A 16,686-nucleotide genomic window follows, 5' to 3' on the forward strand; every position below is an offset into this window, starting at 1 on the left:
AACCTAGTAATTATCTTTGTCTTAGAACAATAGAAAGAATTTCCAGCTGCAGACATCCTGTCTACACAGTCATAAAATTCTTTACTTTTCAGCTTTTTTTCCAGCAGGGTGCATGTGGTTACATTTTTGAAGCTCAGCATATAACACAGTTTTCTTACATTTGTGAAACCAGACTCTGAATCATATTAATAATTAAAGGACATAAAATTATTTACAAAATGTTATCTAGCTGGGCACAGGGTGTGGGTAAGAAACCATTCCCCAGTCTTCTCTAATAGGTTTGAAGAGCTGGACCTTGCGAGCTGGAAAATCACATGCTCTGCTCTGATGAGCAAGACATTTCAAAGACCACTCACATTACATGTAAGTATACCTACACACTGCAAAAGGGAAATATATAAAATATTTATTTACCTTTTTTACATGATGGATAATGAAATATTCCATTGTTACAACGTACTCTCATAGATGTGCCTTGGGCTGCTGTGAACCCACGTTTGCACTTGAACTCTAAAAATTCATCATGTTCCACATATATCTTTCCTGTGTTGTCCCATTTCAGCTTAATGTTGTTTTTTTCCATTATTTCAACTGTTATAATACATGGTTCTGTAATGTGAAACACATTTTCAGACAGGTTATGGCACATATTTTATAAGTGAACATCATCATTGTTTATATGAGCATTTGCTTTGTGGTTAAGCTTCCTTCCAATTAGATTTACATATTGGGATAAAAAGCAGTAATATTCCACAGGTAAGAATGTCAGCCTGCTGTAAATATTATTATACTGCATGTTTATACGACTAAAGACATCTGTATAAAAATAAACAAACAGACCATCGCATTAACTTAACAAAGTATGCCTCTGCAAATTAGAAAAATGTGGCAGTTTTGCAAAATGGAAAAAAAAAGCATATATACCTAAATAATAAAAAATGAAACACAGCTTTGTTTGGTCCAGAGGTGCTTTGTATTATATTTAATATGTAAATATAATTTTATATTTATATAGGTAGTAACTTCAGATATGTGATATTTTCAATATGCCTTCCATGTGGAAAACAAATTTAAATATATCCTATAGAAGCAAGATATGCAAGGTTCATTTTTGGGCAATGAATAGATCCAACCAAATTCTCCAAACTAATGTTAAATAAGTCATATAGACATGGAGCATGTTATTTAGAGTGATTTCAAAAGATGTGTGTGTGTGTGTGTGTGTGTGTGTGTGTGTGTGTGTGTGTGTGTGTGTGTGTGTGTGTGTGTGTGTGTGTCTGTGTGAGGCCAGTTGGCACAATGATTAAAGTCTTTTCCTTCAATACACATGGTACGGTCCTGATCTCTGACTAGCGCCTGTATGGAGTTTGCATGTTTTCCCTGTTGCTCTGTGGGGTTCCTCCCACCTCCCAAAAAACATGCGGAGTGCTTCCATTTTAAACTCCGCTATGAATGGAGTTTTGGGCAGCAGCACAGATTTTAGATGGTGATCTACAGAAGAAAGAGTAGCTCAGACTGACCACTTTATCCATCTACTATGGTGTGCAGTATCCTCAAGGTAAGATATCATACACCACAGACTGTGTGCTGTGGCAGGCTAACCACTTGATGGTGTAAGATATGGCTCTAGGTGATTCAGTCATGTTAATTTATGTCACCAATGAGAATGTACATATGCCAGTGATAAGTGGGTTGAGGACCTGGACTACTCTGACGTATGCTAGTGACCCATGCTAAATGGTGGGAGGGGTGTATGTGCCCCTGCTGGCCAATGTGTGCCGCCAGAAAGAACATTAGTCCTGCATCAATAAGCTATTGGCTGGCCAGTGTCCTTTTGCCCAGCTTGGGTTACCCGGCATAGCTCTGTTGAGTGAAAGCTAGATATAAAACCAACCAACCTGCCAAACATGAACTAAGAATTATTACATTCATTGTAGGTTCACTGACAGGACTTAGTTTGGAAGTGGATGACATGATGATAAGAAGAATTCTGGACATCCTATGTATCCAGTAGACAAGATGGAAGGACAGTACAACAAAGAAACTTGGCTTGGAATACAGAGTCTATAACTCAGGAAGAGGACAGGCTAGATATGGTGCGGATATTGTGGCAACGAAAGAGGGATGCCATCAGAATTAGTGAAAGACTCATGGCAATCAGACTCAAGTGTAATGACAGGGCAGTATCTATGCCCCCACAACAGAGTTGTGATAGTGAGGAAAAGAGTGCATTCAGACAGCAGCTTCAGGATCTACTAGATAAAGCAGGACAACATGAAATAGTGTTGATAATGGATGACGTGACTGCACATATTGGGACAGATAGAACAGGATATGAGGACTCCCCTAGGTTGACATGGCTCTAAAGTGAACAGGGACCAGACTGAAGACCTGAAAACTGACTGGAGATAAAGCACAACAGTTCAGTGAGTTACTCAGCACTCTAGCACCTCAAGAGGCAAATACACAACTCAGGGTTCTAGCACCTCAAGAAGAAGAGGAAATAGATAGAGATGAAGATGAATGGCAGCTCTTCAAAGCAGTATGTGTGAGGACTACAGAACAGATAAGTGGCCAAGCTGAGTGTGAAATAAAGGTATGTAAGAAATGATGGTGATGAAATGCAGACGTCCCAGAAGTCATAAAGGAAAGGAGTGGAAGAAAAAGTGGGAGAGGGAAAAGATGGACTACATTAGGAAGGAATACTGGTTGGCTAACAAAGAGGCTGAAAGTGGAGTTGCAATTGCAAATAAAAAGACACGGGATGCACTCTATCAGCTTGTGGAAAGTGACTCAGTAGATTGCACAAGGAAACCATCTCAGGTTGCAAGGCAAAGACAGAAAAATAAAGGAGATAGTCATACACTCTTTATAAGGGATGCCAGCAACAACCCACTCATCAGACCACAGGATATCAAAGGCAGATAGAAGGAGGACTTCTAGCAGCTTCTGAATGAAGAAAACCCTACAGAAGTCATACTGCCCCAGACACAGCTTATGATGCAAGAAGAGGTGGAGCTTGCCATAGAAAAGCACTAAGGAAAATTAAGTCAGGGAAAGCAACAGACTCAGATGAGGTCACAGCAGATATAATAAAGATGCTGAGTGAGTAAAGGGAGAAATGGCTACTGAGGGTACTCACTGCAATATGGAGAGAAAGGTGTATTGCAGATGACTGGAGAATAAACATACTGGTGCCAATGTACAAGAACAAAAGGGACATTTGCAATTGTGGGCAGTAAAAAGGCATCAAACTCCTATCACACTGCATGAAAGTTCTGGAGAGAGTGATTGATAAATGAATATGCAGAGTAGTAGAGAGTAAGATGGAAGATGAGCAGTTCAGATTCAGGTCAGGATGCAGCACAACTGACCTGATGTTTGCAGCAAGATGGATGCTTTTTCTTGAAAGAAGGAAAGAATTCAACTGAACATTCCTAGACTTGGAGAAAGCATATGACAAGGTCCCAAGAAAGCTGATTTGGGCAGTCCTGCAGTAGCCGCAAGTCCCAGAAACATTGTTAGAATTAGTATAGGCTATGTGCAGGGACCTAATGACTGAAGTGCGAACAGTGTCCAGACTCAAAGAGGGGTTCCCAGTGGGAGTGGGAGTACATCAGGGTTCTTCAGTGAGCCCACTGTTGTTCTTACTGGTGAAGTACTGCATTAACAAACAAGTCAGAGATTGATGTATGCAGAAAATATGGCATTGCAGGCTAATTGAATGCAAACCTGAAGGGGCATGGGATGAAACTGAGTACAGAAAAGACAGTTGTAATGGCAGCAAATGGTGAAATCAGAAGAAGTTGAGAATTGAGATAGACGGGAAATACTGGAACAGATTTACAGCTTCAATAATCTGGGAGGGGTGGTTCAGGAGAAAGGAAGTCTGAATGAGGAGGTCAAAGCTACAATAAGTGGGGCTGCAGGCAAATAGCAAAGAGTTCTGGGGTACTGTATGACAGAAGAATGCCAAAGAAGCTGAAAAGTAAGGTGTACAAAACAATGGTGAGACCAATATTACTGAATGCACAAAAACCTGGGAAATAAAGGCAGAGCAGTTGCGGAAGCTAGAGATGATGGAGCTGAAGTGCCTGTGATGGGTAGTAAGATGCACACTGTGGGACAGATGAAGAAATGAGGACGTAAGAGGAGAAATCAAAGTAGATCTAATTGCAGAAGAGGTCAACAAGAACAGATTATGGTGGTTCAGGCACATGTGCAGAAAAGCAGAAGACAATCTGATGAAGAATGGGACAGACAGGAAGAATGCAAGAGGAAACAAGTGTGTCCTACAAAGAGGTGGATGGATTGCATGAGAGAAGACCTGCGACAGTCAGGTATGAGTGTTGAAAAAGGTAGGAGAGTGGCATTGAATAAACAGAAGTGGTGACAATTAACGACATCCCAACCTCATGTAGAAAATGGGAAAAATTTTTAATAATGGAGATTCGTGTGTGTGTGTGTGTGTGTGTGTGTGTGTGTGTGTGTGTGTGTGTGTGTGTGTGTGTGTGTGTGTGTTAGGAAGGTTATAAACATCAAAAAGCAAAGGCAACAATGTAAAAGTATCCAAAGACACCAACAGGTCTGGAAGATGATAGCTCCACACAAATACTGCACGGCTCGAACAGTTTACAAAATATTTATTGTCAACAGCAAAAACAGGAAACTACCGGTTAAGCGCTTTCATCTGATAAAACAGACTTCATCAGAACAATGTAATCATAGTACTCAGTCGTTTAAATGCACTTTTAGGCGCAAAAATTTTTTTAAAAAGTTTAAAAAGACAGTACTGATATTGAATCATCACTGACAACTAACCAACTTAATCTTGCTATCAAAAACATACCCAATTAGCACTTGTGTGGTCAGAATAAAAACTCTTAAAATAAAAAGTATATGCACAAAATATCAAGAAATGTACGAAATATCTGAAAATGTTGACCTAGTGATGATATAAACTTGTCCAAAAATCAATGTATATGTAAAACAAAAGGTGTAAGTAAAACATATAATGAAAACAAAAATAAAAAAATCACATAAACATAAAAAAGATGACTTGTACACATCTCGATCTATGCATAACAATATGTGCAATAATAAAGATAAAACCTTATGCCATAACCAAAAAAGGTTTAATACTGATGTGATCATTGATGCCCGGTGGTCTCGTGGCATCAGTTAAAATCTGCCATTTGCTCTCTTTCATACCTAGGAGAGCTTTCCAATTGCCACCACAAGATAATATGTCAACATAATCAATAACGGCAAATTTAAAATAGTGTGTGTCCCCACTTTTGAGTAAATGTCGATATAAAGCATTGTTTTTATCTTTAACCCTAATACTATACAAATGGTCATATATACGTCGCTTAAACTGTCTCTCTGTTTTTCCTATATAAAATGCAGAGCATAACATACATGTTGCTAAATAAACAACAAATTTGGTGTTACAATTTCCCACCCTGCATTTTATATAAGTCCTATTAAAGTCATCTAATTTGCATCCATCAACTTCGTTAACTGCATGGCATTGCTTACATGATCCACATTTTTTAGTGCCTAATATTTTCCTTTTCTTATCAGATTTGTTTGTCATAGTTTCCAATAATCTCTTAATATTAAATCCGGTTTTATAAACAAAGCAAGGATGTGTACCTACTATCGTAGCTGTATCCTCATCCGCAGTAATCAAATTCCATTGCCCCTTGATGATATTTTTAATGTATTGCACATACGGCGAATACATCAGCACACATACCCGATTACTGTAACCTGAATTAGATACTATACCATCATTTTTATTAGTAATAAGCGATGGATTACCCAATAAAAGTGGATATTTCTTACCCCATTCTTTTCTTACATAGTTGACAATGTAAAGCAATAAGGAACTGGGGTACCCCCTATTGGTGAACATAGACGTAATGAAGTCCAGTTCTTTATTCATGACTTCTCTAGTCGAAGACATACGGGCTGCCCTGATGCACTGCCCCTTAAAAACATTTTTGAATACATACTGAGGGTGATTACTACTAAATTCCAAATAATCATTGGAAAAAGTATCTTTCCTATGTATTTGTGATACGAACCCTCCATCAGAATGACTAATATACGTATCCAAATATGCTATACCACTATCACTAATATTGTGAGTAAATTTTAAAAAATCAGTGATGTTGTTAATATAATTAATAAAATAATTAATCTTGTCCATAGGACCATTCCATAACAAAAACAAATCGTCCAAATATCTCGTATAGTAAACAATGTGTTGAAAAAATTCACATCCAAACAGAAATTCCGTTTCCCATTCTAGCATAACCAAGTTTGCAAAAATGGGAGCACAAGATGCTCCCATAGCTACTCCCCTGGTTTGCCAAAAATATTCACATTCAAAATGGATGTAATTATAGTCCAACACTAATCCCATCATGTCTGTAATAAGACATATTCGATCCCAATCCATGTCAGAATATTTCCTCAGACTATTACAAAAATATTCTAATCCAATGTCTTTAGGAATACAAGAAAATAAATCTATGACATCGATAGTAATAAAAATTAATTCACTACTCCATAAATTAGGTGTAAGATGTCCTAGAAACATCTACGAGTCCTTGATAAGGTGTGGAATTTTATTGTATACAGGTTTAATCTATCTATCAATAGCAACCCCTAAGGGGTAGGTTTTGGATTTACTACCTGAAACTATGGGTCTAAACGGGGGGGGGGGTGTCAAATTCTTATGGACCTTGGGAATACCTATAATAGTAGCTAAAGTAGGGAATTCCACTTTTAAGTAATGATATGTATCACTTGTAATTCTATGATCGATTAAATATTCCTCCAATGCTAAATCAATTTTTTTATATCCAATATTAATCTCATTAAGAGAGATAGTTTCATAGTTACCAGACTGTTGTAAAATATTATACATTTCATTAATATAGTCCATACTATTAAATAACACAATTCCACCCCCCCTTATCAGGTTTCATGACCCTAATCTCGTTGTTGTTCATAAGTTGGTTTAAACATTTGCGTTCACTCTCTGTTAAATTGTCTTTAATACATTGTTTAATAAATTTATCAGTTTTATAAATTTTGTTAAACCTGTAGATGTCCTGGCAAGCCATTCTTTCGAAACTAGCTACACATGGATTTGCAAACGGAATAAAGGTACTCTTCTTCTTAAGAGCATTAGATGTAGCAAGATTACTGTTCTGATCAAGCTGTTTAAACTGTAGGGCTAAATTCAGCCTCCTACAGTATAGTTTCAATTCTGTAATAGTGTCAACTAAATTGAACCCTACTGTGGGTATAAATTTCATTCCCTTAGAAAATAACATAAAAACATCTTACACCTAATTTATGGAGTAGTGAATTAATTTTTATTACTTTCGATGTCATAGATTTATTTTCTTGTATTCCTAAGGACATTGGATTAGAATATTTTTGTAATAGTCTGAGGAAATATTCTGACATGGATTGGGATCGGATATGTCTTATTACAGACATGATGGGATTAGTGTTGGACTATAATTATACCCATTTTGAATGTGAATATTTAGGCAAACCAGGGGAGTAGCTATGGGAGCAGTGGATCTCACTTTAAGCTATGCATTCAGTAGAGTTTACTGGGGGTTGGGTGTAACACAGGAATTCCCATTTTCACAGTGTCAGGGTGCTCAGGACTGTGCTGAGGGTACTTCTTGCCCTACATTTCAGAACAATAGGGCATATAAGACATGATGTGTGTGGGTATACCTTAAGTTAGTGATTGGAACACCAACAACAATGAAGTTAAAAAGGGACAAAATAGACATGGAAATACTGCATGAATATGGAGAACATACAAAGGTTGCAAAGAAGATACAAAAGAGGTAGTCAGAAAGCCACTGGGATGAAATGGCCTGGAGGGCAAGTCAGACAGTTCATATTTGCTTTATGTCATATCAGAACAGCTTAGTGATACCAGAATTATGGGGTGGCACAATCTGGGCAGAGTATTCAAGATATGACTTAATGAGGCTTACCACAAAAACATGGAGGCTCTAATAAACAAAAGCTATGGCTTTCCATTACAGAGAGGAGTGTGCACCTCTGGGACTTGCCTGACTAACGCAAGTGACATCACAAGCAAGATGCAACCAGCTGTGGTAGGATTCATCACACGAATGAACACTGTTGCATATTGGTGAAGATACTGCTTTCTCTTATCAAAAAATAGAACCTGTCGTGGTTTGTTTCATTATGAAAGTGAACATTATATATTCTTGGACACTTTTCTATGAAAAACAAAAGATTGATCAGTAAATGTATTATAAATCTGCTATATGATATGGCTCATATAACAGCTTAAATGCCTGTTTCCGGAAAGGTAGAAATGAATGAGAGTGGGATGGAAAGCAATTAATTAAAGTTGGAAGGGAAGGCAATTAATTAAGCATTCCAGTAAATGGCATAGTAATAGCAATTACAGAGAGATTAGAGATGGAATGAATTATGACAGAGAGAGAGAGAGAGAGAGAGAGAGAGAGAGAGAGAGAAAGATCGACATATCAGAGACAGTGAAAGATTGAGAAGTTAGAAGCAGATGGCACATGGTCTAGTACTGGAAAAAGGTATTCTTTGAGAGGTTTGCATTTGACACTGCTGAATGGACAAGGGATAAGAGTGATACAGAAGACTGAATGGAAGAGAGGAGTGGATTTTAATATAATTTGAACAAAGTCTGATAATGGGCAAAAAAGTAACAATTATGAAATAATTGTGAGAGGGACTGCAAACTGGGAAGATCAAAGCTGGGAAAGATGAGAAGTACTTTGGAGAGTTTTCTCATGACAAGCTATCCATGGTAAACATGGACAAAGGTGGCAAAAAAGCAAATGAGATAATGGGGTATTATATGAAGGACAAAAAAAATAGTCTACTGTAGTATTATTGCCCCTTTAGTGGACATGTACATTCATGTATGTATTAGTACGTCCAGTTCTAGAAGTCTACTAAAGACTAGGTTGGCAAATGGGGTTCAGATGAGTTAATAAGAGTTGCAAAACTTTGCATGGTAGAAAATATTAGACCAATTAAAGCAATTTAATGTGGAATTCAGGCATAATCAAGGATGAATGACTTAGATGCACCAGTTTTTATGTGTGTCAGCTGTTTTTTTATAGGTTCATAGGTGTGTACTAGGCTAATGGCCCTGGAGCCTTTACAAGCTTAGCCCATAGGATTACTCTGGCATCATGCCACCCAACCTTAGTTCCCAGTGCCTCTGTCAAATAGAGCCACTGGAGTGATCCCCGGAGTGAGTTTTCTATTTCTCATCCACTCATCAAGATTGCTCTTGAAGAGAGCCAGTGAGGTGCTCTGTTTGACATGTATGGGGAGTCTATTCCATAGCATGGGCAGTCTCTGGGGGTATGAACCTGTCCCTCCAGCACATTCTGTTGATTGTGGTAATGAGGTTGAGGTCTCTGGAGCATGTGGTGTGGATTGGGATTTCTTTAGATGTAGCATTTCTAACAGAGCTTGGTCAGACATGGCTTTGTAAGTCAAGCAGAGATTGCCTCTAAGTGGGTGATATGAGACAGAGAATAGTTGGAGTTATTTGAGTCTGGCCATATAGGACAAGTGTTTAAGGCCTAGAGTCCTCTTTGTGAGGTACTTTTGCAGCCTCTCCAGTTGTTGCTGGTGCCTCGTGAGGTACATGCCAAATGGGGCATTGTACTCGATGATTGGCCTAATGAGGGAAGAGTAGAGGGAGACAATGGCCTCTTTATTCCTGAATGCAAAACCCTTAGCAATGAGATGTGCCATGTAGAAGGACTTTCTGACCACAGTGGCAATGTGGTGGTCGAAAGAGAGGTTGCTGTCAACCTGTGCTCCCAGATCTCTTAAAATGCCTTCTGTGTGTGATTACTATCGATGTGGTAATTCATGGGAACTGTGGTAATTCATGGGAGCATTATATTACTGATTATGAATATAAGAATGCCAGAATGGGGTACGTACGAATAAAATATTAACAGAAGAGGATTATATCAAATGATATGTTAGTACTTCTCTACTGAGTAGATGATAGATCCTTAGAATACACTACAAAACTTGAAGGCCTTCAGTAAAGTCAGATTAGGCTTTAAGGAGATACACAAGTGTCTGATAATGGTGAATTGGGGGCATACTGATAGCTGCAGCGACAGAAGCATATAATGTCCTAGAGTCCTTGCACTTTTTGCAATATTTTGTGTTTTTATTTCTATCCTTTTGAAATCACCTTTATGGAGTTTAAATATAAAGTACATATTTTTGAAGGTACCTACCAGAAATGCTCAAGCAGATACTCAGTAAGTAGTCTTAACGTCTGGCCTTCTCATCACCTGCATCTTATTGCACCAGGTGAGAAATTTCTTTTTGTGAGGTTAATACCTCCTTACACTGTAGCCTACCCATGAAATTCATAACCTTATATAAATACAGTGCCATTACTATTTTACACACACACACACACACACACACACACACACACAGACACACACACACACACACACACACACACACATATAGTGATACAAAGAGGACCAGTAAAAGACCCGTTTTAATGTAATATAAAGAGTTTTATTTAAACAAGGTTCAGCAAAAAGTTCTGGTGCAATGTTTGCTATCAGAAACAAGCTGAAAAAGCCTCTTAACTGAGTTCAGACAGGGAGCATAGCTTGGATGGGGTGAAGGGAGACACTGCAGTGGGTGCAATGTGATAGGATTTGAGATGCGGATGTGTGGTGATAGCGCAGTAGCAGCATTCATGAATGAATGAATGCCAGAGGTGTATTTTGTTTGTACAGGACTGAAGTGCTTTTTTATGTATGTGTGTGTGTGCGTGCATGCGTGTGTGTGTGTGTGTGTGTGTGTGTGTGTGTGTGTGTGTGTGTGTGTGTGTGTGTGTGTGTGTGTGCGCATGTGTGCACATGTGCGTGTGCGTGTGTGTGTGTGTGTGTGTGTGTGTGTGTGTGTGTGTGTGTGTGTGTGTGTGTGTGTGTCTGTGTGTGTGCACGCACATGCGTGCCTTGTTTTGCCCTCAACTTATATCATAGAAGAGGGGCGTGCCAAATCATGGAATTGCACAGGATGCCACATATTCTAGCAGTCCTTCCATAGCAGAAGAGAAAATAACTCTTCAGAAGAGTACAAAAAGTACAGTTCTGGCTTGGTTTATAGTAAGTTTTCAGTGAACGAAACAAAATGATGAAGTTATTCTTTCAACAAAGATCAGTCTTCCTTTTAGACATGTAGGGAAGTTTAGGATTAGTAAATTCCACATCAGAAAACATTTTTAATGCTTGCATTCAGTAGATTTCTGGTTCGCAATACTCAACAGTCTATCTGGACTTATCACAAACAGTAACAGCTTTCCTCTCTCATGCCAACAAGTTGAATCCACAAAATGTAAGCCTTTCTTGATGAAGCAGCTTTCACAAAGTAACAGTCTCAAATTATACCTGGGGTTTCACTGTAGAAGAACATTCACAATAACATAAGCATGTTCTTCTACCAAGTGGCTGAAAAGTCCTCAGGAATACAGAACATTCTGGTATTTTTTTATAGATCCAAATAACACCCAATCACTGTACAACAACCTCTAGCTTATTGCCAAACTTCCATTTCTTATAACAGGCATGCTATAGAGAATTATCTGTTTTGGTGGTGTGTCCCTCCCCACAAACTTTTGTTTTCTTTTCCAAGGACTGTAACCCCCCCCCTTATTCCAGAGTTTGATTTCAGGTTACTCTCTGAGTAGACCCTTTATTGACAGCACCGTTCCAGGAGTATAATCTATGTGCCATGTTAATAAAGGCCTGATAACACCTCCCTCCTTTCACCTGTCCCTTTTGCTTATTATGTTTTCCCCAGCCTAGAATCACAACATCATGGGGACAACAAATGCCAGGAAAGAATCCTAAATAGCCCAATGGTATTCTAACCCACACTGACTTCTGGGCTAATGTGCTACAATGATCCTGAATTGCTGCAGGGTCAAAATACAGGGGTGTAGCTAGGGTGACATGAAAATGGCAGATTCTTGTGGCACAAAGTGATAGAGGACAGTACTGGCAGACATCAATCTGTCTTCAGTTCATCACAGGCATTGAGCACAGGTATTGTATTTGCAGTCAGAAGTGAAGTGCTGCAGCTCTCCTTGTGTGATGGAAACAGTAGCAGATGCTTGCTAGAAATGAAACAATCAGTTTGCTATAGTTTAAAAGTTTTCAAGGATAAAAGAGCCTTTATTGTTCCTCAACATAAAGATGAAGGGCAGAGCCAGATCAGGGGATGGCACACATCTACACATCTGCCAAAATCCATTGCATTACCTTAGCTTCCTGGTGTTTATGCTGGTTCATAATAGTGAAAGGAGCATGGCAGTAACCACAGTCAATGTTCTGCCTAGTAAGTAGTACCTTTGGGGGGTCAGATCCTATTTGATCATCAGGTACTCCTTTTTTCAGCTGTAACATATCAAACTTCTTTTGAACTGAGTTTTTGACTAAGGTAACATATCAGATGTCCCTGTCCATTCACCTGCCAGTCTTTACTAAAACATAATCATGTTTTCCAGGTATGCAATGGTATAATAGGGTAAGACTATAACAGCCTATCTATCAGGTACTGAAAAGTGGCAGGGTTACCATGCAAACCATAAGGAAGCACTTTATAATGGAACAAACCATCTAGGATTAAAAATATATATTTTTTTCTTGGCAAGTTCCACCCAAGGAATTTGCTAATATCCTTTGATTGTATATATAAAACAGGGGTAACCCAAAAAGTTTGAGTCAGGTCTGGTAGTCCACCCGTGACCCACAGGGTGACAGACTAACAAGAAACAAAGTGTAAATGACTAGTCCAAATAAAATCACTTTATCTAGCAGATCTAGGAGACTCTCTTTCTCATACCCTCCCTGTGGGAGGAATAAAGACACCTTGTTGAAGTTTCAATTAGTTTATTCAGTTAAGTAGGTAGATGGATGAATCTTCTAGTTCTGATACATTACATACAACAGGTCCGTTATTTAAAGGCAGTTACAGACAATAGTGGGAAGGTCCAGGGAAACTGATTGGAGAAAATCTGGGAGATGAAAAAACAAGGAGCCAATCTAAACGTTTAGAGGTTAGTCCCTTATTTGAATATTCCTGAAAGATCCATGAGAGTTTACCAGCTCAGCAGCCAGTGGAACATCATTTTTACTTCAAAGGTTTTTATTTTTATTTTGAACAAACACGATAACATGTCATGAGCTACCATTATAGAACTATATTTAAGAAAGCACTTTAATTTGAGCTTCGTCGTGTCCATCTAATGGAGTGTTATGCTTTGATCATTGAAAATGTTTATTCTTATGAGGCTTTCACCAGAATATATTAGCCTGTTTTGTATCACATGAAATATGACCGACTGTGTCTCCTTTTGTAGGGCTCACATTCCTTGAAGCAAATTGCAGAACTTTTTCCATTCTGACTTGTCATTATCAATGCTTGTATCACATTTAATATGACAGGCTGCACCCATTTTTACAGGACTCATATCTCCAGAAATACATTATGAAAGACTAATCTTCTCTTGTTTCGCAAAAAAATGTTTACAATGCCTGTTTATAATTATCTGGACCTGATCTATTGGCTTGATTATCTGGCCTAATCTTTTGCACTCTGTTTCTTGATTATATAGATATATATATAAAGAAAAAAGGTATCTGTTCGTTCCTAACCTTTCTACCAGCTGATTTACCCTGGGGATCAACTAAGTGTTAAATCTAGAGGCTTCAATGAGTCCCTGTAAGCCATTAAGAAAGCATATGGTACATGAACTGTGGACTGTTACAGGCACTTTGAGATTCCTCAATAATTTTCATTTTTAATATTGTTTGGATATCCTGACGGATGCCCTACTCTATTTCAGAAGTTACACATGATATAGTTCTGTACAATGTATTCTGTTTCAGTGGGTATTCTTGCCCACAACAGGTTCCATTTGAAACTCTGAGGATCACAACTCATAATAATGAGATCAAAAGAGCAAATATGTATACAAAACCACTGATTTAGAACCTTAAAATAGTCCCTTTACTCTGAGGTGCATCAGTCTCAGAGTTATTTTATACAAGTAAGAAATATGAAGGATAGGTACAGGAGGTAAAAGCCCTACTGCAAAAATGCTTTACTGATTTTACATTGAGTTTCAGATTTTCTGGATTTCTAAGGCAGTCTCACCTTATTTTTTATAGTTGCAAGACTAACAAATATTGGGTTTCAAATTTCTGTTGTGTTGCCAGTCATTTATTTTCATTTTAGCTGTTCACAGAAGTAATTTATCTGTCTGCTCAACAACCTGTCTTGTTTGCTGATGCAGAACTAATATTTTTGTAGCTTTGAGCATTAAGCTCTAGACACAACATTTGGTGTCCTTAAAGAGAGATAGAGAGAGAGAGAGAGAGAGAGAGAGAGAAGAAAATTGAATTAATTTCCTTAATAATTATTTTCCTCAAGCCAGCATTTCATTCTATCCTCTTCCAGTAACTCAATTTCTAAGGTAGTATAGACAGATATCTGAACTCCATTTGCTTTTTCATTGGTCATTAGTAACTCTGCTATTACCCAAAGATCCTTTAATTCTTATTCTAACAAGTCTTCTTACTTCTCTTGGAAATGGGTTCTACTCAATATACATGTTAAGCATAACTGTTTTCCTCATCTGCAGAGGTGACTTGTATAAAGACATTGTGAATATGATTTGCCTGGTTTTATGACTCATTTTCACTTGAACATCTTTACCACATGCATAAAAATGTAATTTCTCATGTCTATAACAATTTCTTTTATATCTAAGCATATCACTTCTCTGCATCTCTCAGTGTTTTTGACCCCACAAACAGTTAATCTGTTCTCTTTTAGAATCATAGCAGTTTCTATTCTGTTCTGACTCACACTTACTTATTTGAAACACAATTGGTTTGCTCATCCCATAGCGGTTTGAATAATTACATGAACATTTTAAAGCACTTTCTTGTGCATAGCTTTATTTCTAAGCCACATCTTGTTCTGACAGCTTTTCTTGAGGCATAGTAGCCTTAGACACATTAGTCACATAATCAGTAAGGTACTGCATTATCCAAAGATAACCCTGTAATGCTAGGTTCTACTTCAGCTTTGGCATTTACTAAGTTGGTCTGACCTTTTCTGTATCATATTTCAGTACCTCTGATGTTAATCATGACATATATTTCAGACTTGTTACTCCTATTTTACATTTTCTCTTATTGAACTTGAAATTGTGACACACTAATCTATTCAGTGGCTTTTCTTGTTTCTTATTATGCTCTTCTTATACCTAACCTACAATAATGAACCATGATTTATGTTTGCATCACTTTCCAAACTTTCATTTACCTTTGCGACTGTTCTTTGGAGTACCTCTAATGCTGATGAAATACCAAAAAAACGATTAAAAGAATCTGTATTTTGTAATGCTGTACTGAATGTGCACAACATGGAACAAACATTCCCCCAGATTCACAAAATCTTGCATGGAGTGCAAGAGTGGTGCAGGAGCCCACGCAGGCAATATGTCTGCCGTGCAATCCAGGAACAGCCTGCAGGGGCCTGCACGAGCGCTCCTGCACTAATCCTGCATGGACTAAACCCTGGCATGCAAATCACCCCACTTGCTGATGAAATCCATGCAAATGAGGTGATTTTGCAATCCAGGAAGCTTGCAACAGTCCATGCAAGACTAGTGCTATCTGCAGAAATGTACTCGGTTAGTAACCTAGTACATTCCTGTAAAATCCAAAACAGAGCTATGACAGCTCCAAATAAAGGCTGCATATCATTGAGGACGCATGCCAATGGCCAAGTATAAGGCCATTGGCATTGCAAACAATACAAAAAATAAAAAATCAACTTTAATGTTTTTTTCGCCGATCTCGGCTATTTAAGCATAGGGCAGTGGTGTGCAAATGGGATTGGGTGGAAAATAAGAAAATAAACCTAAAATAAGCATTCTAACTAAAATCAGTATTCTGCCATGCAAGTCAATGGCAGGCAGAAGACAACCTGGCCAGTGAGTCGTGGTTGCTAAGGGGGGAGGCTCAGTGTGAGATATCTAACTATGCATTAGCAGGCAATCCTATGCAAATGAGAGGAAGGATAGTGAATTCCAGTTTTCCCCAGTATGTGAGTCAGGTCCCAACAGTGTAAGAGTATGAATAGCTGGGTGCAAGACTAGGGGTGTGTGTCAGACATTCTGTAAGTGGATTGGAGGCCTGTGACTTGGGTATGCCCCTAGCTTAACACAGCTAGGCTAGAAGGTGTGTCTAAACCTGCCTAGCACTCTTTACAAAGCTTAAGTGGGTTTGCGTGCAGCGCAGTGGGTTTTACAGGAAGAACAAAGAAGTTAAACCAAGAAATAGCAGCAGTGTGCACATATGAGTTCTTTGTTTGCGAGGTGCACACACGGGCTTAAACAGAGAGGCAATGGAAAGGGAAATCAGCAGTAGGAAGGTAATCAAGGAGAACTAGCTCAGCTGGCAGGTGAAATGTATCAGAATCAGCCAATTACACAGGCAGCAGACCAGTCCAGTCCAGCACACCACTATAAACTATGCAAACACCTTTCCCCCTTGT

General features: G+C 38.4%; 1 protein-coding gene across 1 annotated transcript in view; it reads right to left on the reverse strand.

Annotated features, from left to right (window-relative positions):
- LOC122799938 (coagulation factor XIII B chain-like) overlaps nucleotides 1-16,686 on the reverse strand; it is a 479,343-nt gene that overhangs the window by 49,401 nt on the left and 413,256 nt on the right. The window contains exon 7 of the mRNA XM_044069346.1: nucleotides 415-609. Coding sequence (XP_043925281.1) covers nucleotides 415-609 — 195 coding nt within the window. The remainder of the gene's footprint in view (nucleotides 1-414; nucleotides 610-16,686) is intronic.

The sequence above is a fragment of the Protopterus annectens genome, chromosome 4.part0 (assembly GCF_019279795.1).
Source record: "Protopterus annectens isolate FY-2018-M chromosome 4.part0, PAN1.0, whole genome shotgun sequence".
Lineage (NCBI taxonomy): Eukaryota > Metazoa > Chordata > Ceratodontiformes > Protopteridae > Protopterus > Protopterus annectens.